Source organism: Podarcis muralis, chromosome 14 (assembly GCF_964188315.1).
Source record: "Podarcis muralis chromosome 14, rPodMur119.hap1.1, whole genome shotgun sequence".
Lineage (NCBI taxonomy): Eukaryota > Metazoa > Chordata > Lepidosauria > Squamata > Lacertidae > Podarcis > Podarcis muralis.
In genome coordinates this window covers 989,416-1,013,499 of record NC_135668.1, presented here as the reverse complement: position 1 = coordinate 1,013,499, position 24,084 = coordinate 989,416, and the positions used below count along the sequence as shown (strand labels likewise).

General features: G+C 45.1%; 1 protein-coding gene across 3 annotated transcripts in view; it reads right to left on the bottom strand.

The window, feature by feature from the left end:
- The window catches only part of CIB2 (calcium and integrin binding family member 2), a 53,923-nt gene that overhangs the window by 20,656 nt on the left and 9,183 nt on the right, over window positions 1–24,084 (bottom strand). Inside the window, exon 2 of one of the 3 annotated variants that reach the window (XM_028705900.2) lies at window positions 9,352–9,386. The exons of 1 other annotated variant lie outside the window; for it this stretch is intronic. In XM_028705900.2, coding sequence (XP_028561733.1) covers window positions 9,352–9,386 — 35 coding nt within the window. Of the gene's footprint in view, window positions 1–4,331; window positions 4,778–9,351; window positions 9,387–24,084 lie in introns of those variants that run through there. One more of the 3 variants, XM_028705901.2, reaches the window with a different exon arrangement.

The window sequence follows — 24,084 nt, the reverse complement described above, 5'->3', positions numbered from 1 at the left end:
GCAGGTGGCACCAGAGCCAATGCAGGTGAAGCCAGCACCTGACGGATTATGAGAAACAAGTCAGGCAGGTGGGGGGATGTCTGCAGTTGGCAGGGCAGTGCCCTCTTTGCTAGGCTGTAGGGCCAACTCTAGCCGGCTGTGCAGACCTCTGCCACCTTTGTGACAAGAACTTCCCAGGAGGCAAACTGCTGGGAATGGAAGATAAAAGCTGGTAATAGCTCATTGATTAGGAAGGCTTGAGTGGCCATTAGGCCATGAGAGATTCTGAGCATCTCATTAAGTCTCCTCCACAACAATGCCAGTCGATTCTGGCCTGCAGAAGAGATTGCAAACCAGGAATGTGCATGGACAGGGGCGGGGTACATATCTCACCATTTCCAGAGCCTCGGATTTGAGGAGGATCCTTTCCTTCCCCCTGATGCACCCCCACCAAAAAAGGAAACATCAAACCCTGAGACGTGAACCAAACAGTGTTTATGAGATTTAGTAGAAAACTGCTCCAGCATACATTTTGCGGTGCTCGATGCATTTTCTGCAACTGTTTTCCTCACTGGTGATGGGATTTTCTCATTTTCAATGAGAACATATAGTCTTACATTCCTAAAATGTGCCTGAGGCCCTCTTTCTCCCACCCAATACTGCTGAACAGCCACACTGTGCCAAGAAACAGAGGGGACATTTATCACAGTGTTTCCCAACCTTTTTTGGGCAAAGGCACACTTGTTTCATGAAAAAAATCTCGAGGCACACCACCATTACAGCCCTGTGACGTCAGCGCGCAGCGTCACGCCGGGAGGGACATGAATTGCTAGCAAATTACATAATCACCTCCTTGAGGGCTGGCTCATCTTCTCCGAAGGCAGAACCCCATTAATTAACAGCACAGACTCACACCATAGCCAAGACGAGGGGGGAAAACCTCAGTCATGCACAGTCATGCACATGTGGGGGCTAAATGAGGACGAAGACCGGGCAGAGAGCAGGGTTCAAATCACCCCACCTGGCCAGGACAATCCCTGGGTGCTCCCTTGGGCCACTCGCCTGACCCACCTCGCAGGGCTGTTGTTGCGAGGATAACACGGGGAGAACCACGCGCGCCCCCGGGAGCTCCTTGGAGGAGAAAGCGGGCGATGAATGCAATGCACGAAATATATGAGAGGCGACCAGGTTTTGCAGGTGAGGGGCCCCCACCAGCCTCCGCTTCCAACACCCAGCGCAACGACGCCGAAGTTTCCCCCCGGGCTCGGCTCGGGGAGCAGCGCTGCTCCCCCCGGCTCCCCTTCGCCCTCCCGGCTCTCTCTGCCGCCCACTGGGGACCCCCCTCACCTGCCAAGTCCGGAGCGCCGGTGGAAGTTGCATGCATGCATGCAGGGCGCCGCGTTGCCATTGCATTGCACTGCACTCCATGCAACGCCTGCACGCATGCATTGCCTTGCACGCCCGCCAAGGGGTCTCCCCGCGGTCCGATGCGTCCCCTCCGTTGCGGATGCAGCATTGCAAAAATAACCCCCCCCCGACGTAGCCCTACCTGGGGGGCAGCCTCCGCCTCCGCCGCTCCGCCTCCGCGGGGATCCCCGGCCTCCATCCTGCCGCCCGATCTCCGCGGGGGCGCAGGCAGGCTGCGCGGGGTCTGCGCGGAAGAGCCCCTGCCCGCCCGGCCGCCGCCGCGCTCATTCCATGGCCGGGAGAAGACCGCTTCAAACAAAACGCCCGGCCCGCCAGGCCACGCTGGGAAACGTAGTTTGTGCACCCCGCGCGGGCGCGGAGCCCAAGGGCAAGGGGACTACGGATCCCGGCAGCCCCCGCGCTGGGGACGGAGGGGGAGAGGCCGGGTGCAGGGATGGAGGGACGGGTGGGCGAGCGAGCGAGTGAGTGGCAGCCGCCAAGCCTTGGCCGAGAGCCAGGAAGGGCCTCCCAGGAGGAGGAGGAGGAGGAGGAGGGAGGCGCAGAGCGGGAGGGAGGGAGGGAACCCCAGGGGTCATCTAGTGACGGCGCCCCAATCGAAAATTTGACTTAAAAAAAAAAAAAATCTTTCAATTTTTTAATTTTTCCCGCGGCACACCAGGCAACATCTCGCGGCACACTAGTGTGCCGCGGAACAGTGGTTGGGAAACACTGATTTATCATATGTGGTGGTCATGCAGAGCAGCTAAAGAATCTGGTGAGATTATTTATAATGTGATAAAAAATGTTTAAAAGTTCATTCCCAAAAAGACCAGAGGCGTTTCTCTTAGGGATTAATTGAGTCAGATGTTCCTAAGAACTACTGTATAAGAATTTATTTCACTATGCAACAACTGCAACTCGAATTGTATATGCCCAAAAGTAGAGGGAGGGAGCAGTCCCAATGAGAGAGGAATGCTGAAAACGATGAGTTGGTGAGTCTAACCAGCAGAATAAGAGAGCAAGATAAAAGAGTATTTAAAGAGGATTAGAAAAATGTTTGTAGAATATATGAAGAACTACTGTAAACAGGTAAAAACGTTAGCAGGTTTAGAATAAATTCAGCAGTACAAAATATGCAGAAATGAAACGAGAAACGAGACAATACAGAGTAATAATCATATGCAGTAGTAAAAGATATTAGAACCCACGGAAAGGAGGAAGGGAAGTCAATGTTCATTTTTTTTTAAAAGATTGCAAGGTTATATTAAAATTGTAATGATGTAACAATATAAATAGGGACACGGGTGGCGCTGTGGGTAAAAGCCTCAGCGCCTAGGGCTTGCCGATCGAAAGGTCGGCGGTTCGAATCCCCGCGGCGTGGTGCGCTCCCGTTGCTCGGTCCCAGCGCCTGCCAACCTAGCAGTTCGAAAGCACCCCCGGGTGCAAGTAGATAAATAGGGACCGCTTACAAGCGGGAAGGTAAACGGCGTTTCCGTGTGCAGCTCTGGCTTGCCAGAGCAGCGATGTCACGCTGGCCACATGACCCGGAAGTGTCTCCGGACAGCGCTGGCCCCCGGCCTCTTGAGTGAGATGGGCGCACAACCCTAGAGTCTGGCAAGACTGGCCCGTACGGGCAGGGGTACCTTTACCTTTACCTTAACAATATAAATAAAAAAATAAAAAAATAATTAAAAAAAGAACACCACCACTGTGGGAAGTATCCTGATATTGTAAGGTTATTACTGATTTTTTATTTATTTTACTTGTAAGCTGCTTCAGAAGAATTTGCTACCTTCTAAAAGTGGGATAATGGTGCTGATAAGAAATTTTATTTACACATTTTTTTCAAACTCAGAAGTGATGGATTTCAATTTTCTCTGCATATTAGTTTGTAAGATTTTTCTCTTCCCACCCCACAAATTTAGGACACATGAGCAGAATCCTTTTGACTTTCTGAAATCCAAAAGTCCTTCTGGGATTCAACTGGAGCAGAAGCAAAGGGATGCCAGGAACTTGGAGCAATGATGAGGTGGAGCTGAGGGATTCCACTCAGACCTATCCAATCCCTGCTCTGTCCAGACGAGCAGCTTTGAATGTGAGGGGAGAAGGGGCCAGGTGAGGTGGAGACACAGAAACTGGGCAGCTATCCAGGATAAATACCACATTCAGCCAATGGATGGATGGGCCATGTTCAGTCAGCAATTTGCCAGCTGACTGAACATTCCATTTTCATTTGTGATGTTTCTGCAGGAGAGCAAAAGCGCATTCCTGGGCACCTGGATTTGCTGAATTGGGTTTCTTGTCCTGAAGCCTAAAGGGAGATTTTTTATAAAAAAAAACAGATGGGCTGGGAAATGAGTAGGCATTATGGGGGGGGGGGGAGAGAGACATGTGATGGAGAGAAATGATGGCTTGTGGGTTTTCTTTTTTCTTTTTTAAGATTATGGGCTGAAGCTTTGGACACCACAGCAACTCAAGTTAACTCTGCCCACTTTGCATACAGAAGGGTCTCAAGCTGAATGTCTGGCATCTCCAGTTAAAGAACTGGGTCTCAGGGCTGGGAAGGGAGGTTTGCCAGAGACTGGATGCCAGCTGGATCAGACCAGCCTTCCCCAGGGCTCAGTGGTAGAGCATCTGCCTTGCAAGCAGAAGGTCCCGGGTTCAACCTCCACCCCTCCGTGCAGGGTGCAGAGGGACTCCTACTGGAATCCTTGGAGAGCTGCTGCCAGTCAGTGTAGAGAAATACTAGGCTAGAGGGGCAGGAGGGGAGCCCCAGGAAGCCTCTGGCTGGTGAGGTCCCTTCAGAGCTTCCTCAGAAACTCCTGTGATGGACAGCAATCAAGCTTGGCTCTTCTCAAGATATCCCTGGGACACCAAAAACCATAAATAACACAGAAATGGGGGAAAGGCTATGGCCAGACAATAGCTGATGTCATAAAATTTACCTGTGTCCAGGGGCGTAGGAAGGGGGCGGGGGGCGCCCCGGGTGCCATCATGGAGAGGGTGACAAATGATCAAGGAACAATGACTGCCCTACTAGGGTGGTTCATAAAAAACTTTTTTTTAAAAAAAAGTGCCTGCTCCAAAGGTCTTATCTTAGAACACTAGGGATTATATAGCTATATGTGAAATCCCATGCATATCAGTTAATATCTCGACCCTCCTCCACGAAAATAGCTGTTTACTTGGTTGTTTCCCTATGTCATGAAGGCTGAAATTTCCATTCAGTGGAGCAGAGTCAAGATATTAACTGATATGCAAGAAATTATATAGCTATATACTCCCTAGTTTAGTAAAATAAGACCTTTGGAGCAGGCATTTTTTAAAAAAAGTTTTTTATGACCCGTCCTACTGCCCCACCCTCCGCTTGGCTTCCCGGGTCCTGGAAAGTCGGCCTAGGGGAAGAAAATGAGACGCCGCCGAGTAGACTAGGCCTTGCCTTCGCCCCGCCCCCTGCACACAGCCGATTGGCCAGCTGGGTTGGGGGCGGGGCGAAGGCAAGGCAAGGCCTAGTCTACTCGGCCTCCTTTTCTTCCCCTAGGCCGACTTTCCGGGCTGCTGAGGAGGCCTGCCAAGGCCGCTGCCTGTCCTGCGCACCCCCTTCGGGCCCAAACCCCTCTCCGAAAAACCTTTGCTGCCCCCAAAAGTGGAGCGTGTGGGACAATGGCAGCGCTGCCGCCCCGTTTTGCCCGCGTGTGGCGCCGGGAGCAGCAGCTCAGCGCCGCCCTGGGCGCTCGGCAGGCCAGCCTCCCCTTTGCCCCCAGCCTCCCCTGCGTGAAGCTAGGGCCCCCCCCAAAAAAAAGCAGTTGTGTAATTAAAAGAAGATGAGAAAAAGCAGCAAAGCTATTCTGTGGCTAATTGACCAATTGTTGTTGTTTAGTCGTTTAGTCGTGTCCGACTCTTCGTGACCCCATGGACCAGAGCACGCCAGGCACTCCTGTCTTCCACCGCCTCCCGCAGTTTGGTCAAACTCATGCTGGTAACCTCGAAAACACTCTCCAACCATCTCGTCCTCTGTTGTCCCCTTCTCCTTGTGCCCTCCATCTTTCCCAACATCAGGGTCTTTTCCAGGAAGTCTTCTCTTCTCATGAGGTGGCCAAAGTCTTGGAGCCTCAGCTTCAGGATCTTTCCTTCCAGTGAGCACTCAGGGCTGATTTCCTTAAGAATGGATGTGTTTGATCTTCTTGCAGTCTATGGGACTCTCAAGAGTCTTCTCCAGCACCATAATTCAAAAGCATCAATTCTTCGGCGATCAGCCTTCTTTATGGTCCAGCTCTCATAATTGACCAATTAGGGTCTATTAATGAAGTTCACACTTTTGACAACCAGTCTGATGCTTTTGTAGAAAAATATTCCTAGACACAAGACTTTTATTTTTCATTTTTTAAGCCCTTTCAGTCTCAAGGCTAAGTACAGCAAACTGTACATTCCCACCCCTCTCCCCAAGGCTGGATTTTATTTACTTTTGTGTGCTGGTGTATCTGTGTCTCCCTTGTATCTATTAGGGACTATTCTCTTGCCTTTCCTTTGATATCTATGCTACTGATTACTTCTGCTGTTTTAATTTTAGAGAAAGTGTTTAATTTAAAAAGGATCTAAGCTATAGAATAACAGTGGTAACAATACATTGAAGAAAAGTAAATCTTTTGGGGAGGGTGGTCCCAGAGCCCTAGTGCCACCACCCCAAAGAGGATCAAATGGGCGGACTTTGGCACTCTTGTCCTCCCCGCCCCCAAGGTCTTTCTCTCTATCTGCGCTGGCTCCCTGCCTGTTACGTTACATGCGGGGAAACCCATGTGGGGTTCCTCTCTGTGTAAAGCCTAAACACAATCCATCCTGTAGATTTAAGTATCTGTCCACAGTCGGCTACTTGTTATCAGAGGCGCAGAATCCATATTCCTTTGTAAGAAAATATGAAATAACGTAAAACCATTTTTGAGGGGGGGGGTTAAAAAATCAACGGGTAGGGGGGTGACAAGAAATTTTCTGCACCAGGTACCACCTGACCTTCCTACGCCTCTGCCTGTGGCCTTCCAAAAAATCCAAAGCTGAAGCAATTCTCCTTAGGAGTAATTTCATGTTGTGACAGACAGTCCCAGAACCAATTAGCTGGCTCAGTGGAAAGCAACACGGCCCCCTCCGTGAATCCATCGGCGGGAGGGTGTTGCATCTCTCAGAGGCCAAGTCCCGAGGTGCCATGTGCTCCCATGGATGTTGTGCCGCATACACTTTCAGAGATCCATGCTCCAACTGGGATGCCTGCTGAGCTACCCTGAAAAACCTGCTTTTTATCTCCATCTATTGCCAGTTACTAATGGGATCTTGGAGCACATTTCTTTCTTTCTTTCTTTCTTTCTTGCTGTGGACAAGCATCAATCATATTCCCTCATTAAAGGTTTTCTTCAAATTATCATTGAAAGAAGAAGGAGACAGGCAAAAATCCATTAGCCGGGAGAGGCTCCCAGATTTAATTATTCCACTCTCTTGAACATTTTTACAGAAAGGAGAAGGTGGAACTGGGCCATGGAGCCTGACCCTAGGTCCTTTGGGAAAGGGCAAGGTGGGGAGTTGTCATCTTGGAATGAAAATCCACCCCTGGCTACTCATCACGGCTGCAGTTAATCTCAAGATTTTGAATACCAGTAGATGATGAGCAGCCATGAAAGAGAGAAGTTGTTCAGGGTGCAGAACCTCCTTCAGTCCAAGGGCCACATTTCCACATGGGAAAGTTTTCAGGGCCCAGAGGCAAAAGCAGACAGAGCAATGGGTGCAACTCTCACCTTTGCACAGGAGGCTGCATGCCAGCCACACAAAAGCCAGAGGTTCAGAAGAGCATTAAGAGCTCTGCTGGATCAGGCCAATAGCCCATCTACTCCAACCTCCTGTTCTCAAAGTGACTACCCAGATGCCTGTAGGAAACTCGCAAGCGGGATCCCATCCCAGTGTGAGAATACTCCCCCCCCCCTCATGGTTTCCAGCAACTGGCATTCAAAAGCAGGGCAGAGAAATAAAAGCATACACGCACCACACACAGCCTCTTTAAAATGATGAATTAGGTTAATTTCACACCTGCCAAACAAAGAATGAAATTCTAGCACTCTTTCAAAGAGACTTGGCAGGGGAATGGAAGCATCTTTTGGAGGCAAAGAAAACTTTGGAGAAACAAGAGGTCCGGTTTCAACAGAACACCAGTTTGGGAAGGATGGGGGGTTTGGCTGAGCCATGCAAAGATACAGCATACCTAGCAGACAGAAAATGTTGGCTGTTCCTAAGGGGAAATATTTGTGAGGAAGGGTCAGCCAGGCAGGGCATCAATAAACCAACAGAGACTGTACCCATTAGCACAGTTCCCTTATTCCACCCTCCAGTGCCTGCCTGACACATTCTCTTCTCCTCAGACTATTATGTTCTTTGTGGGAACTGAAAGTCCTGCAGCCTTGGCTGGACAGAGAATTATCGTTCATTTTTATTTTACCTTTTAGGTACACTGAACACAGAAGTGACACCTGTTTTTGCTGAAATGAATACATATAATTCTAGGGAGGGTCTACACTAGCTGGCACTGCTGTAAGTGCCACATAAAACCCTTCTGCACCTGCAAGAAATTGATCTCTGGGTGTGGCAGCACCTACTCTATGGAACTCCCTGCCCATTGACATCAGGCAAGTGCCTTCACTGTACTTTTTTCAGTGTCTGCTGAAAACATTTGTGATGAGACCAGCCTGAAAGCATGAAGACATGACATTTCTTCTGGTATGGGAAACATCTGTAAAAGGGAGCAGAGACTCCTTGTCTGGGTCATCATCATCTGAGCGTGTTCATTGATCGGCATCTCAGGAGGCTCTCAGCTAGGAGGGCAGGAGCAACCCTGGCCTGAGTTCTTAGACAGCAGCTGACAGCCAGAGTAGACAACACTGGGCTAAACGGTAGGAAAGCCAGACAGTGCCTGGAAGCAGGACAATCACTCCGTTGTATAAAGTGTGGTTTGTATGGTCCCTGCTTCATAGATCCCTGGAATCTCCACAATAGATAAGGCAGGAGGTGATAGGAAAGACCTCTGCCAGAGCCCTGGAAAGGGCACAGCTAGCTGGCCTCATCCACTCTTAGCTTTGCTCCGTGTTTCTGGGCACACGCCCAGGCTTTCCAGGTCCGTCTCCAAGGAGGGTGTTTGTTTGTCCCAGCACTTTCCCCAGAAAAACCCACATTTTACCTCTGAATTGGAGCAACCAGCTATCAGGTTCTGAGAATTGCTGCTTGTTCCAATTCAGTGGCAGAACACAGGTTTTCCAAGGGAAAGCACCAGGACAAAACAAAGCGCTCGGAGCTGGGCCTGGGAAGCCAGCAGATGAGTCCTCAGCAGAGACAAGGATGGTCCAGATCAGGCAGACCAAGGCAGTGGCCGCCAGATGGTGCCAGGCAGCAGCTTGCCCTCACTGGGATCATCTTCTCCCTCTTAAACCAAACCGATAAGAACGCAAGAACATGCAAACAGCCTGCTAGATCAGGCCTAGGACCCATCTAACCCAGCATCCCGTTCTCACAGTGGCAGATGTCTGTGGGAAACTGGCAAGCACAAAAGCCCTCTCCCTGCAGTTTCTCGCAACTGGCATTCAAAGGCATCGCTGCAGAGGCAGAGCATGGCCATCCTGGCTAGCAGACATCCATAGCCCTCTCCTCCATCATGAATTGGTGCAATCCTCTTTAAAGCCATCCAGGTTGGTGGCCATCGCTGCCTCCTGTGGCAGGGAGTTCCATAGTTTAACTGGACTGCATGAAGAAGTCCTTTCTTTTATCTTGCTTCACCTGGGTGGTTTCTATATCACCAAGCATTACATCTCAGTACACAAACCCTTTCTTCTAAAAAGGAATCTGAACTTCCTGAATTCCTTCCACTGGGAATGATGTGAGCACCACCACCAGCCCCAGCACAAATTAGCAGAGCAGAAGGAAGTGTGATCTGCTTACCGAAGGATTTCCTTTCGTGTGAAGAAAGTGCAATCCTGCAAATGAGACAAAAAGAGAAAGGAAACATGGTGTTTTCATTGGGAAGGTGGTAAGAAAAGTATTGATTGATTTGAGAGGGTGGTGGTGATAATTTCATTTATGAATCGCTTCCTGTGTGGCATCCAAAAACAGCTGGCATATAGAAAACATTTAAAACAATGGAATCTGTAAGAACAATTAGAAAACAATTACATATAGAGAAACAACTTAAAACAACAACAGCACAATTATGTTCTGTGTTTAAGAAAATGCTTTATTCTCTTGCTAACTATGCTGTTTTAAATGTGTATTCTACATTTGACCTCCTTTAGTAATGTCTTATTTTGAAAACTTTAAGATAATAAAAAAAGTTTGCTGCATAAAATGCTGCATAAAATGTCTTGTTTTGAAATCTTTAAGATAAAAAAGATAAATGAAGCAAGCTTTTTCCAGCTCTGAAGGGCAGGAGTCAAACAAGACAGGAGATTTCGACTAAACATCAGGAAGAACTTTCTGACAGTAATTGCTGTTCAGCAATGGAATGGTCTCCTTCGGGAGGTGGTGGACTCTCCTTCCTTGGAGGTTTTTAAGCAGAGGTTGGGTGGCCATCTGCCAGGGATGCTTTCTGGCTGAGAGGACCCTTGGGGGTCTCTTCAATCTCAATAATTCTATGATTTTACAATATTTTACTTTTTTGTTAATTATGTTGCTTTGAGTTTATATTTCATGTTTGATCTTCTTCTGTAATGTTTAATTCTAAAAATTTGATGTTTTAATGTTGATTGCAAACTACTTTGAGGTATTAATGTTAAAAATATAAAGTGGTATAGAAATAAAATGAATAAGAATAATAAATAATAATTAAACAAAAACAGCAGGGATAAAGCTCTCTATTTAGAAGAAGAACTTAACATGAGCAGAGCATCTGCTGGATCTGGCTGTTAGTTTTTGTTTGCCACTGTGCAGTGCTTTGAGTTACAAAACTTTGTTTACATTCCAGAGACATTTCAGGCTGTTGGAAGTCTCACGGGAGATGGGAGATGGATGTGACGTTACTGGTTTCCTGTTCCCTTTTTTTTTTTCCAGTTGCTCTCTGCTTTCACAGAGAGAGGATGTGTTTTCTGTCTGCATAGCTAGGAAAATAAAACTCTTTGCAATGTAGCCATAAATCTCATCACTTCCGCATGCTGCTTTGATTCTCTGAGTAATGGGGAATGTGCCTGGAGCCTTATCAAAGGCTCAGGTCGTTAATCACGTCGGAGGCGATTCCGGAGGAGCTCGGCCAATCGCAGGTTCCAACATTTTTGGTTATGGGCCCAGAAGAACGGAATGCAGCTTATCTTCTCTGCATGTCAAGAAGATTGATGAGAGGTATGTGCTCTTGCCCCGGGAAGCCTGCCAGTCCCTTTGAACTTCTAGCCAAAGCACTGACCAATTGTGGCAGAAGCTCAGGGGCATGCAAAGGCCTCAAGAAGGGTGCTTTTGGAATGCAGCTGCTTGTAAACAGACAGAGCCTGCTTCAAAAGGCTAATGCCAGAATAATGGAGGCCCTTCAAAATGCGATGGCAATTCCGAAGCTCACAAAGAGGAATTATCAGGACTGGGTGCAGTATGCAGAAGCTCTGCTAAGAAAAGAGGGTCTATTTAATGTGATAACAGATGCCCCGCCCCCCAGCTCCAGTTACCGAAGCATGGGAGGCTAAGGATTCCAAAGCAAGGGGAACTCTGACGCTGATTGTGTCCCCTGAAGAGCTATGTCTTTTGCATGACAAGGCCTCAGCCAGAGAGATGTGGGACAGTCTCCAACAGTCACATTTAAGAACAGAGGCGGGAGCTTCTTTGTACTTTTATGCCAGGTTGCATGATATGGCACTTGTTGATGGAGCAGATGTACGTGCTCACCTCATGGAAATACAGAATCTCAGGCATGAGTTGCAACAGCGTGGAATCACCTTTCCAGAGGCTGTGTATTCCTTCATGATTCTACATTCTTTGGGTTCAAGCTGGGAAGTGATTGCCAGCCAGCTTGCTGTTTTGCCTACTGCTCAGCTAACGGTAGCGCATATTACTGCTGTGGTGTTGAATGAAGCGGATCAGCATAGTGCTAGCTGTATCATCAAGGGGGAGTCCTCACAGACGTCATCCCAGAATGCAGTGCAACCACTAGATGGTGCCAAAGCTTTGAAGTCAGTGAAATGCTACTCATGTGGACGTCTTGGCCACGTGAAGAGGGAGTACAAACATCCCAAGGCCAAGACAACAGAGCAGTGCAGAGAAAGTTCAACGTGTGGAGAAGGCAAAGGCAAAGGGGCAATGTCCAGGACAACACAACACAAGGCTATGGTCTCATGCTTCACTCCAAAGGTCCAGAAAACGTCTAGATCTTTCTTCATCGTTGACTCGGGAGCGACCCGGCATGTCTGCAAAGACAAACACCTGTTCGTGTCCTTTACTCCGCAGGAAGGTGCGATTCACCAAGCGGATGACCACACTATCTCCAGTCAAGGCTATGGAACGGTTGTTCTTCACAGCTTGGGTGCATCGATACGCAACATTCTTTTTGTTCCGGATGCTGCACACAGAGCTTTCCAATCCTTAACAGTAGGATTGTTGACTTGTCTGCTTAGCAAATTCGTGCTAACTACAATGTCAGGTCTTGAACATCTGGCAATGAAGTTTAATTTGCCTAGCACACTTCTGTACAGTGTAGTGTCAGAAAATACTTCTTCAGTATCATATACCTGATAACCTGTTGTCATTGGTGTGTCTACAGGGTTAGCATCCATCAGGCTTAGTTTGGTTAACACATCAGCAATTTTCTGTGACTGGTGTACTAAAATATTGTTGTTGTTTAGTCGTTTAGTCGTGTCCGACTCTTCGTGACCCCATGGACCAGAGCACGCCAGGCACTCCTGTCTTCCGCTGCCTCCCGCAGTTTGGTCAGACTCATGTTTGTAGCTTCGAGAAGAAGAAGAAGAAGAGTTTGGATTTGATATCCCGCCTTTCACTCCCTTTAAGGAGTCTCAAAGCGGCTAACATTCTCCTTTCCCTTCCTCCCCCACAACAAACACTCTGTGAGGTGAGTGGGGCTGAGAGACTTCAAGGAAGTGTGACTGGCCCAAGGTCACCCAGCAGCTGCATGTGGAGGAGCGGAGACGCGAACCCGGTTACCCAGATTACGTGACCACCGCTCTTAACCACTACACCACACTGGCTCTCACCAGTTAGACAGAACACTGTCTAACCATCTCATCCTCTGTCGTCCCCTTCTTCTTGTGCCCTCAATCTTTCCCAACATCAGGGTCTTTTCAAGGGAGTCTTCTCTTCTCATGAGGTGGCCAAAGTATTGGAGCCTCAGCTTCACGATCTGTCCTTCCAGTGAGCACTCAGGACTGATTTCCTTAAGAACGCTATTTGAAAGGCACTATGCATTACAGACAGAGATTTAACAATCAGAAGTCTGATGGTCTTGAGATATTTGCTGATGCGAGTTTTGGAAGTGACACTACAGACAGGAAAAGCATGTCTGGAGTTTGCTATATGTACAACCAGGGTCTATTTGATTTGGCGTGCAAGAAGCAAACAACAGTAAGCTTAAGTTCTTGTGAAGCTGAACTGAATGCACTGTCTTATTCACTTGTGGGTTGTGAATGGTTGTTACAATTGTTTAAAGTCATGAGAATTCCTGTAAAGTGTCCAATCCAGGTTTATCAGGACAAGAAAGCAAGTTTGGCTTTGCTGACTTCTGAAGGTTGTAAGCAAAGCACGAAGCACTTGCAATTGAAGCTGCAACATGCTAGAGAATGTGTTCAGAAAGGACTCGTAACGGTGTCCTACATGCCAGGTAATGAAATTCATGCTGATTTATTGTCCAAGGACGTTTCGAAGGATCAACACTGTACCTATGTACAGAAATTGGGTTTGTACTGAGATTGTACTAACACACTGCCCAGTGATGTTCACAGAAAGGGGGAGGATGTTAGTTTCTGTTTGCCACTGTGCAGTGCTTTGAGTCACAAGACATTCCAGAGACATTCCAGGCTGTTGGAAGTCTCACGGGAGACGGGAGATGGACGTGATGTTACTGTTTCCTGTTCCTTTGTTTGTTTCAGTTGCTCTCTGCTTTCACAGAGAGAGGATGTGTTTTCTGTCTGCGTAGTTAGGAAAATAAAACTCTTTGCAATGTAGACATAAATCTCATCACTTCCACATCCTGCTTTGATTCTCTGCATAATGGAATGTGCCTGGAGCCTTATCAAAGGCTCAGGTCGTTAATCACGTCAGAGGCGATTCCGGAGGAGCTCGGCCGATCGCAGGTTCCGACATTGGCCAGGGGCCCATCCGGTCCTGCATCCTCTTCTCACAGTGGCCAACCAGGTGCCCCCGGGGGAAACCCGCAAGCAGGATGCCAGCCCAAGAGCCCCCTCCTGTCCCGCCAACAGCCTCTTCCGCCATGAAAGCCTCCCATCCTCTTTTAAACCCATCCAATGCCTCCTGGAGGAGCAAGTGGCATAGTTTGTCTGTGTGTCGGTGGAGAAAGTACTGCACTTTCTCTGTCCTGAATCTTCAAGCGTTCAGCCTCATTGGGTGTCCATGAGTCTGAGTATTATGAGAGACGGAGAAAACCTTTTCTCCACCTACTTTCTCCATTTATATACTTCTATCATGTTGCCTCTTACTTGTCAAAAGAGACGGTGCCTGTCTGAGGGTTTTACCTTTACACCTGGCAAAGTAGCCAAGGAGGGGTGGGGGGGTTGCTTGCTTCTTTGCTGCAAACATTTCTCCATCTCTCTTCAGCCTCCCTGGCTGCCAGCACTTCCTGGGCTGAAAAGGCCCCATGGGAGGAGTCTTGAACTGAAGTGCAAGAAGCCAGGAAGGCTGCAATAGTCGGCGCGCCAGTGAGATGCTTTACAGAATGAAAGCAAGAGCAATCACAAATACTGCTTTGAGGGGGTTTTTTCCAATCAAGTTATATATAAATTTTAAGAACTAAATAAAAAAGGTTAAAAAAAACATAATCACCACCCCCAGTCAGCTTAAAAGTTAGGTAAGCAAGACCAAAAAAGAGCCCCTGCACTTCACTCATTAGAGTGAATTATTTTATTTTATTTTATTTTATTTTATTTTATTTTATTTTATTTTATTTTATTTTATTTTATTTTATTTTATTGATAGAAGAAAGGTCCACCATCTGAAATCCTGGAGCGCCACTGCTGCCAGTCAGTGTGGTCAGTACTGAGCTCTGTGGTCTGACTCAGTATGAGGCAGGCGCCTGTGTTCCTCTCCGGTGCCAAGGGTGCAAGAGGTGCTCTTACAGACCCCCAAACACACAATCAGGATGCCCCAATAAACTAGTTTAATTCTGACTAGCTAAACATGTTCTAATTTGCCAGCCCTAACTAACCATAAGAAAGGAAAGAAGCTGAACCAGCAGACCTGGGCTGGGCCAAACTGGTTTGGGTTTCAAGGCCCTCTCTTTGCCTAGTGGAGCATCAATTATTAAGCCCTCCCCCCCCCCCAAGTGATCCAAAAGTGAGGCTCTTTCCTGGGCTTGTATTACGTGGCACAGAGGGAGGGGGGAGCAGGCACCTGGTCGGTGATGTCACCTGGTCTGAATCGGCACAAAGGGAAATAAGAGCTGCCAGGGCCATGTCTGCCTTCATCCCGGAATGTGCAAAACACCTCACTTTTTCAGAGCTATCACTTCAGGGAGCTCCATTTCAAAAGGCTGGTGCAAGGTAACAAAGAGAAGTGGGTTAACTCTCACTAAAGCAACCTGCTGTGTAATTATATCGGCCTGGAGAAGCAGCCAAGGCCAGTACTTAACAAGAAAGGGAGTGGAATGTCATCCAAATGTCCAAGTCAGCAAGGAAGAAGACGAGCGGCACTGAGCTCAATCAGGGATAATAATAATACTGCACTACTGCTGGGGAGGAGTATTGTGATGCCCCATATAGGCCAATTCAACGCTCCCATCTGCGGAACTGACCCTGTTGCAGACGCCACTTATCATCATCTGTTCCACATTGGTAGGAAAGAGATCCCTGATTGTGGCAGCTCCTACACTTTCGAACTCCCTGCTCACTGACATCAGGAGGTGCCTTCCCTGCACTCTTTTCGGTGTCTGCTGAAAAAAACATTGTATAGACTAGCCTACCCACATGTTTAGCAACTTAGAAAATTCTTAGCCTACTTTCCCCCCAAAAGTCATAAATTATTATTAATTCTTTTTTAATGATAATTTTATTGCTATATATTTTAGGGAAACCACTTTGAGGGTCTTTTTTGGGAAGGTTACAGTCAAGCGGTGAATTTAAAACATACGTTCTTCCAATGTCCTACATTGGTAATTTTTTGGCAGAGAATAGAAATGACTGACTGTATAGAAAACTCTTAAATTTGCAGAGCAAAATATACTTTTGAATTATATATCCAATACAAAGGGACAATATGAATGGACTCTCTGTGCCCTTACTATGGCAAAAATACAGGTATTGATGAACTGGAAGAATAAAAATGAGGTTCTCTTCAACGAATGGAAAAAAGATATGTATAAACTTGCAACACATGAACAAGTTGCGTACAAACATAGACTTGCTGTGGACAAATTTTATGATACTTGGAAATCATTTTTATAAACACTGTATTAGGTTAGGTTTAAGACAAGCACAATAACAATCTTGTAATGTTTATGTTTTTTGTTTGTTTTTTACATGGGTGCTATTTTATTATATTACTATTCATGTCTTATTTTACCTTGCACAGTTGTAATTTTATACTTATTTTTCAATAAAGAAAATCTATCTAACTATCCATCAAACCGTGGATTTATTTTATAAAATAAATCCTCATCACAGGCTGGCTAGCCCAACATTCTGACAGTGGCCTGCTGAAAGCCTCTGAGTGCTCAGAAGCAAAACAGGAACTGCCTTGACTTTTCTGTGAACCACCCTTAGACCTCCAGGTATAGGGCAGTATGATGATGATGATGATGATGATGATGATGATGATGATGCCTTTCCCCAGTACTGTGCAAGGATAGGAAAACACAAGAGCCCTGGAAATGCTTCTTCTTCCCAGAGCTGCTTCTTAGGGCGGATATGGCAGAAGGCAGGGAGACAGACAGAAAGGGAAATTCTACCCTTGTCCTTGCTGTTAGGATGGCAAGACAGAATAAGGAGGGAGTAGACAGCCTGGAGGTCGTCTGGAGGAATGAAGAGGGAGCTTGGTGGGGCAGTGCCCCATTGGCCCATACAGAGCAGCCTCCACTGATTCTTCCAAATGACCTTCAGTCCCAGAGGGCCATGTTCCCGCCACAGGCCACCCTCCAGGGGCCAGGGGGTCTCTTCCAAGTAGGCGTGGTCAGGGGCAAGAGGAGTCAGAGATTTCTGTGCCTGCCCCCAGCTCTTTCCTCTCCACAGGCAGGCAAGCGGCAGAGTCACACTTCAAGGATACATTCCAGCCTATCCAGGAGGCAAATGAAGGGCTGCTGGGGGGGGGGGGGCTCCCAAAGGGCCTGAGCTTCTGATCTGCACTCACATCTGGCCCCCTCTGTTTTGCAGAGACATTTTGCCTTGAAAAGTGGTGAATCGTCAAATGCCATGGACTAGCAGCTTTAAACCGAAATCTGTTTTCTGTGAATTTGTCCAGACAGTTTACCACAAATAACTTAGGTTTTTATGTAAAATCATCCTGTATACAAACAGAGAACTTATTTTCTGAGTGCCAGTCCTTTCCTAGGAAAAAAGTCACCAGCCACACTCAGAAAGGGGGCTTTAAAAGACTTGCAGTGAAACACCAAGTTATGCAGAAGTACAATAAAAAAATGAGAGGTGGGCTAAGACCCCTTAGCTAGGGCATGAAACAAAAATAGCCCAGTGAGAACTGGGCACTGTTAAGCAGGCATGGAAAACCAAGGACAGGGGGGATGGAATAAAGCATCACAGAGTATCCAGCATGGCGGACTGGCCCCCTAAACTGGAGCACTCCACACTATAACATTTTGCTGCAGACCTCACTTGTTAGATTGCTAAAAGCCACTAGAAATGTGTTTAGAACCATTGGACGTGCCAGACAATAAAGCAGCCTTCACCTGCTTCCTAAAAGTCACCAGACACTTGGCACAGGTAGTGAAAGGGGGGAGCTTCACAACTGCAGTGCCACCACAAATAAGGCCCTATCTTCATTAGCCACCCCCAATTTCAGAGGCATACAAGGCACCATTGGTGTGCACGGTTGTTGTTTTTTGTTGTTGTTGTTTAGTCGTTTAGTCATGTCCGACTCTTCGTGACCTCATGGACCGGAGCACACCAGGCACTTCTTTTTTCCCCCCTATCAATTTTTATTGGTTTTTCATTGGTTATACATATATACAATCTAGATTACATAAGTTACATATAACATAGCTGTTACAAAAGTCATATATACATTACACAATTATTTTGGGCTCCGCCGAGCCTCGGACTTCCCTTCACTTCGTTGGTAAGTATCAGATAAATTCTAAAGTCACGTGTTTTATCTCCTTTATATATTTGCCAAACACTGTTAGAGTTATTCCAACCCTGCCAGAGTCTTCAAAGTTCTATATTTATCTCTAATATACGTCAGATATTTATTCCAATTTTCATGAAACTTCTGGTCATCCTGGTCTCTTAATCTTCCTGTTATTCTGGCTAGTTCAGCATAATTTAACATCTTGATCTGCCAGTCCTTTATAGTAGGTATTAACTCCATTTTCCAACTTTGGGCTAGCATAGTTATAGCGGCCGTTGTGGCATATAGAAACAGATTTTTGTCTTCTTTTTTAATTTCCTTGCCGACTATTCCTAGCAGGAAAGCTTCAGGCTTTTTGGGAAAGGTATATTTAAAGATTTTTTTAAGTTCGTTGTAAGTCAGTTCCCAAAAGCCTTTTACTTTACTGCATGTCCACCACATGTGGTAGAGCTCACCATCCTCCTCTCCACATTTCCAACATTTCTTGGTCTTCAGTTTATAAATCTTAGCCAATTTCACTGGCGTGAGATACCACCTATAAATCATCTTCCAAAGGTTCTCCCTTAGTGCCGTGCACGCCGTGAATTTCATATTTACATTCCACAGTTCTTGCCACTTTACAAAGTCAATATTATGACCAATATCTATGGCCCATTTTATCATAACCTCCTTCACCTCTTCGTCTTTTGTATACCAATCCAGTAAGAGGTCATACATCCTAGATAGTGTTTTATTTTTACCTTCTATGACTTCCACATTAAATTTAGATTTTTTATCTTCAAATCCCAGTTTCTTTTTATCATCTTTTAACAAATCATTCACTTGGTGATATTGCAACCACCCCGTAAGTACATTTTTTACCTCCTCATAAGGCTTAAGTTTTATGCCCTGATCAGTTTTATTGATAAGTTCTTCATAGGTGGCTTTTTTCCCCTCCATGTTGATTTTTTTGACAGTTAGGACATCTATTAGTGAGATCCACCATGGGGTTTTCTTTTCCAGCAAGTTCTTATTTCTTTCCCATACTTGAAATAATGGTCCTCTAATTATATGATTTAGAAAGCCTCTATGAACTTTCACCTTTTCGTACCACAGGTACGAGTGCCACCCGTACCTGTTATCAAAGCCCTCCAAATCCAAAACATCAGTATTCTCTAGCTTTATCCAGTCTTTCACCCACGTTAAACAAGCCGCTTCATAATATAAACTCAGATCTGGTAAAGAAAAAACCCCTCTTTCTTTTTTATCTACCAGTATTTTCATTCTCTCCCAGATATCTAAATCTTTCTTGATACCCTTCCAAGTAGCCTTATAATTATCTTTATATAAATTTATATTTTTTGCTGTGATCCACACTCCTAAATATTTTACCTTCTTGGCAACCATAATTCCTGTCCTTTGTTCTAGCTCTACTATATCTTCGTTGGTTATATTTTTTGTTATCATTTTAGTCTTATTCCTGTTAAGCTTAAAACCTGCCACTTTTCCAAATTCTTCTAATTTCTGTAGGACGTCTATTGGGGAACACCAGGAACTGGGGGTTGGAGGGGGGTGTTCGAAGATACGGATGAGAAAAGGAAAAGATTCAAATTATCCAGCTCTCTGGAATTGGATAAATTTGCAAGAAGATATGAGAAGGAACTGGGAAGGTTGGGAGGGTGGGAACCAGAAGGGGAGCAGATGGGGGAAGAGAGGGGTGGAGGTGAAGGAAGTGGAGAAGGAGAAGAGGAGATAAATCTAGGTGAAGAAAAAGAAGAGGAAGAGACAGATAACAAGGAACAGTAGATTCAATTTAGATTCGACCACTTACTGATTGTATATTAAAAATGACTTTAAAAATAACCTCGTGGAATGTGAATGGGCTCAACAATAAAAACAAAAGGAATCAAATTGCTCATGTATTGCTTAAAAAGAACCTTGACATAATCTGTCTACAAGAGACTCATGTAACAAGAAAACATAAAAGAATTTTAAGTAATAAGAGATTAGGCTTGGACTTTGTAGCATCAGATAATGTTAAGAAAAGAGGAGTGGTACTATATATAAAAGAAAAATTTGATCCAAAACTAATATATAAAGACGAAGAGGGGAGAACGTTAGTGGTACAGATTACCCACCAAGGAGAAAAGATAATGGTGGTTGGGATATATGCACCCAATGACAAAAAGTCAACATTTTATTCTGAATTAGGCAACAAATTGTTAGACTGGATGGACCAACAATTGATATTGATGGGGGACTTTAATGGAGTGGTTCTCCCAAACTTAGATAGATCAACAAGAAAACAGGAAGTGAAGGAGGGTAAACTACCGAAAGCCTTCTTTGAATTAGTGGAAAATATGGGACTAATTGATGCTTGGAGATTTAAAAACCCTACTATAAAACAGTTTACCTTCTTTTCAAACCCAAATCAAAGTCGGGGGAGAATAGACCATATCTGGATTTCGAAGGAACTGACGCAAAGAGTACTTAAGTCTGAAATCCTCCCACAAACCCTATCTGATCATAATCCAGTATATATGGAGGTAAAAGGAAAAGATTCTAGAACATTTAGATGGAAAATGAATGAAAATCTGTTCAATGATCAAAAGATAGTAAAGAAAGCAAAAGAGACAATTGAGGGATATTTTAAGTGGAATTTGAATAAAGAAACATCTCTAGAAATGGTGTGGGACGCAGGGAAGGCCGTTATGAGAGGCTTCCTAATTCAGAAACATAGCATTTTAAAAAAGAGAAAAGAGAAAAGGAAAGAAGAAATCTTAATACACCTCATGGAGAATGAAAGACAATTAACCATTAAACCAGGAGATGAAATAATAAAACAAAATATAAAGATGCTACAAGCTCAGTTTTCCATGATAGTGAACGAGGAGATTGAATGGAGGATCAAAATGATGAAACAAAAGAACTTTGAATCAGCAAATAAGATAGGGAAATACCTGGCATGGCAATTAAGAGAGAGGAAAAAACAACACACGATATATAAGATAAGGGATGGAGAAAGAATAGTGGAGGACCCAAAAGAGATAAAAAAGATATTTCAGAAATATTATAAGGAATTATACAAAAGAGAAAAAGAGATAGATAATGAAATAGAAGATTACTTTTAAAAATATCAATTGCAACAGATCACGACTGAAGAAAGAGAATATTTAAATCAGACAATTACAGAGGAAGAAATTAGGAAAGCAATAAAGAAAATGAAAATAGGAAAAGCGCCGGGGCCAGATGGTATCTTGGCTAAATATTATAAAACATTAAGTGATCAACTTTCCCCAGTGCTTTGTGAAGTCATGAACAATGTATTAAAAGAAGGGAGTATACCAAACACCTGGAAAGAAGCGTATATTACCTTAATCCCTAAAAAAGATACAGATGGTCTAGAGGTGAAAAACTATAGACCGATCTCATTATTAAATAACGACTATAAACTATTCGCAGATGTGTTGGCGGAAAGGTTAAAAAAAGTCTTAAACAAAAGAATTCATAAAGATCAAACGGGTTTCCTCCCGGGGAGACAATTGAAAGACAATATAAGAAACGTGATAGACATTATTGAATATCTGAATTGTAGAATAGACAAGCAAGCGGCGCTGATCTTTATTGATGCCGAGAAGGCATTTGGCAATGTCTCCTGGCGTTTCATGAAAGAAAATTTTAAAAAGATGGGAATTGGTGAAGGATTTAGAAATGGTATTGAGGCTATTTACCAAGAGCAAAAAGCCAAACTGATAACAAACAATAATATATCGGAAGCCTTTGATATTGCCAAAGGGACTAGGCAAGGCTGTCCCTTATCCCCTTTGTTATTTATAACAGTGTTGGAAGTGTTTAATAAAAGGTTAAGGGAAACACCGGAGGTCAAAGGAATTAAGGTAGGAAGCAAGGAATTCAAAATAAAAGCATTTGCAGATGACTTGATACTAACATTGGAAGATCCAAAGAATAGTTTACAAGCACACCAGGCACTTCTGTCTTCCACTGCCTCCTGCAGTTTGGTCAAACTCATGCTGGTAGCTTCAAAAACACTATCCAACCATCTCGTCCTCTGTCGTCCCCTTCTCCTTGTGCCCTCCATCTTTCCCAACATCAGGGTCTTTTCCAGGGAGTCTTCTCTTCTCATGAGGTGGCCAAAGTATTGGAGCCTCAGCTTCACGATCTTCCCTTCCAGTGAGCACTCAGGGCTGATTTCCTTCAGAATGGAGAGTTTTGATCTTCTTGCAGTCCATGGGACTCTCAAGAGTCTCCTCCAGCACCATAATTCAAAAGCATCAATTCTTCAGCGATCAGCCTTCTTTATGGTCCAGCTTTCACTTCCATACATCACTACTGGGCAAACCATAGCTTTTACTATGTAACAATGAAAAGGTCCCTGTCCCGGGGAATGTGCAATATAAAAATTGGCACAGGGGAGGCAGTAGAGCAGTGGCCAAGCTGGCTGGGAATGATGGGATACTGTATGGTGTCCAACAACTTCTGGAAGTCACAAATTCTCCATCCTTGCAGGACAGAAATAGGAGGGAGAGAGGGGCAAATAAACAAGGAGGGAACAAGGGATATTTAGCAGTGATTGCTCACGCTGTGCCTCCAGACTCTTTCATGGGCAGCCCAAACCACCTGCCTGTTTCTTTGCTTCCTTGCTTTAATCTACATGATGTTTTAACCACCCTTTTCATCAAGAAAAGTCCCAGGGCGGTTTGCACATCTGTCCAGTTAAAGCAACACACAATAAAACAGTTTGACTGCAATTCTCTGCAGCTTTCAAGTTGTAGCCTGAAATTATTTTACGTTATTTATTCTATCTAGGTCATCATGTTTTCAAGCCAGCTCAATAAATATTAAATATCAGGTTTAAGATGTCAAGTTGTAGCCAACTCAGTCCTATTCAGAGTACACCCATTGAAATTAATGGCATACATCAGCCATGCCTGTTAACTTCGGTGGGTCTACTCTAAGTAAGACTAGAATTGGATCCAAGCCATTATCTAGAAAATATCCTGCTCTTTTAAATAAATCTTTGGCCAATTCCACCAGGCAAACACAAAGCCAACTTTACCTTCCAATTTATTTTTTATTTATTTTTGTAGCAGCTGGAGCTCTGGCAATTGAATTCCAATTCAATTAAAATGTTTTGGTCTGCCTGGAGAAAGATGGAGATGAATCATCCCCCTCACATTCAGGCAGCTTCCCTAGGCTAGAAAATTGCACCAGCGTTGAGAATGACTTAATGAACACATTAGACTTTCTTCCTCTGTCAGGGAAGAAGTGGATGGAGTTAATTCAAAACACATGGTTTTGCAATCTGTCCAGAGGGTTGATTGATTAATTGATTGATTGATTGATTGATTGATTGATTGATGGATTGCATTTATATCTCATCTTCCCTTCAAGGAGCTCAAGGTGGCTTACAGAGTTCTCTTCCTCCCCATTTTTCCTCCCCAAAACCCTGTGAGGTAGGTTAGGCTTAAGGTGAGTGGCTGGCCCCCAAGGTCACCCAGTCACGGGCATAGGAAGGGGGATGCAGGGGCTGTGGTGTGTCCCGGGTGCCACCCTGACGGGGGGTGACAAAATGGCTGGCGGCACTCACTGCAGGGCCTGCAGCGTGCACAAGCCACGCATCTTAGCGCCCACAGGCTCCGCGCTGTCCGCCGGCTGCTGTAGGGCGGCTGAGGCCCCACGGCACACTCCATCCCTCCCTGTGCCGTCTCCCTATAGGGACGGGATGGTCCATGTGGCGCCCATAGGGATGCCCCAGGTGGCTGAGAGTCTTCCTCTGCCGCTGCACCCAGTGAGCTTCAAGGCCAAGTGGGAATTCAAACCCTTGTCTCTCCCAGATCATAGTCTGAGTCTCTAACCACTACACTACTTTGGCTCTATTGATATGATATGATATGATATGATATGATATGATATGATATGATATGATATGATATGATATGATTTAATATATTTGATTTAATATATTAGCTATCCTTGGAAGGGGGAATCCTATTCCATATCGAAACACGATGTTTGCACAAACAGTTGGTTGAAAATGTCCCTGTGGATACCCATATTATGGTTTAATTTAAGAACATTCCTGTCCATCCAGACACTGGGTGGCTGAAAGATAATGTTCCTTGGATCATTTATATTATTAAGCTGTGAATATATCCAGTTGTTTTTAAAGTTTGGATAGTTGTTTGCAGCCCTGAACTCCTTTAAGAGGAAGAGCAGGATTAT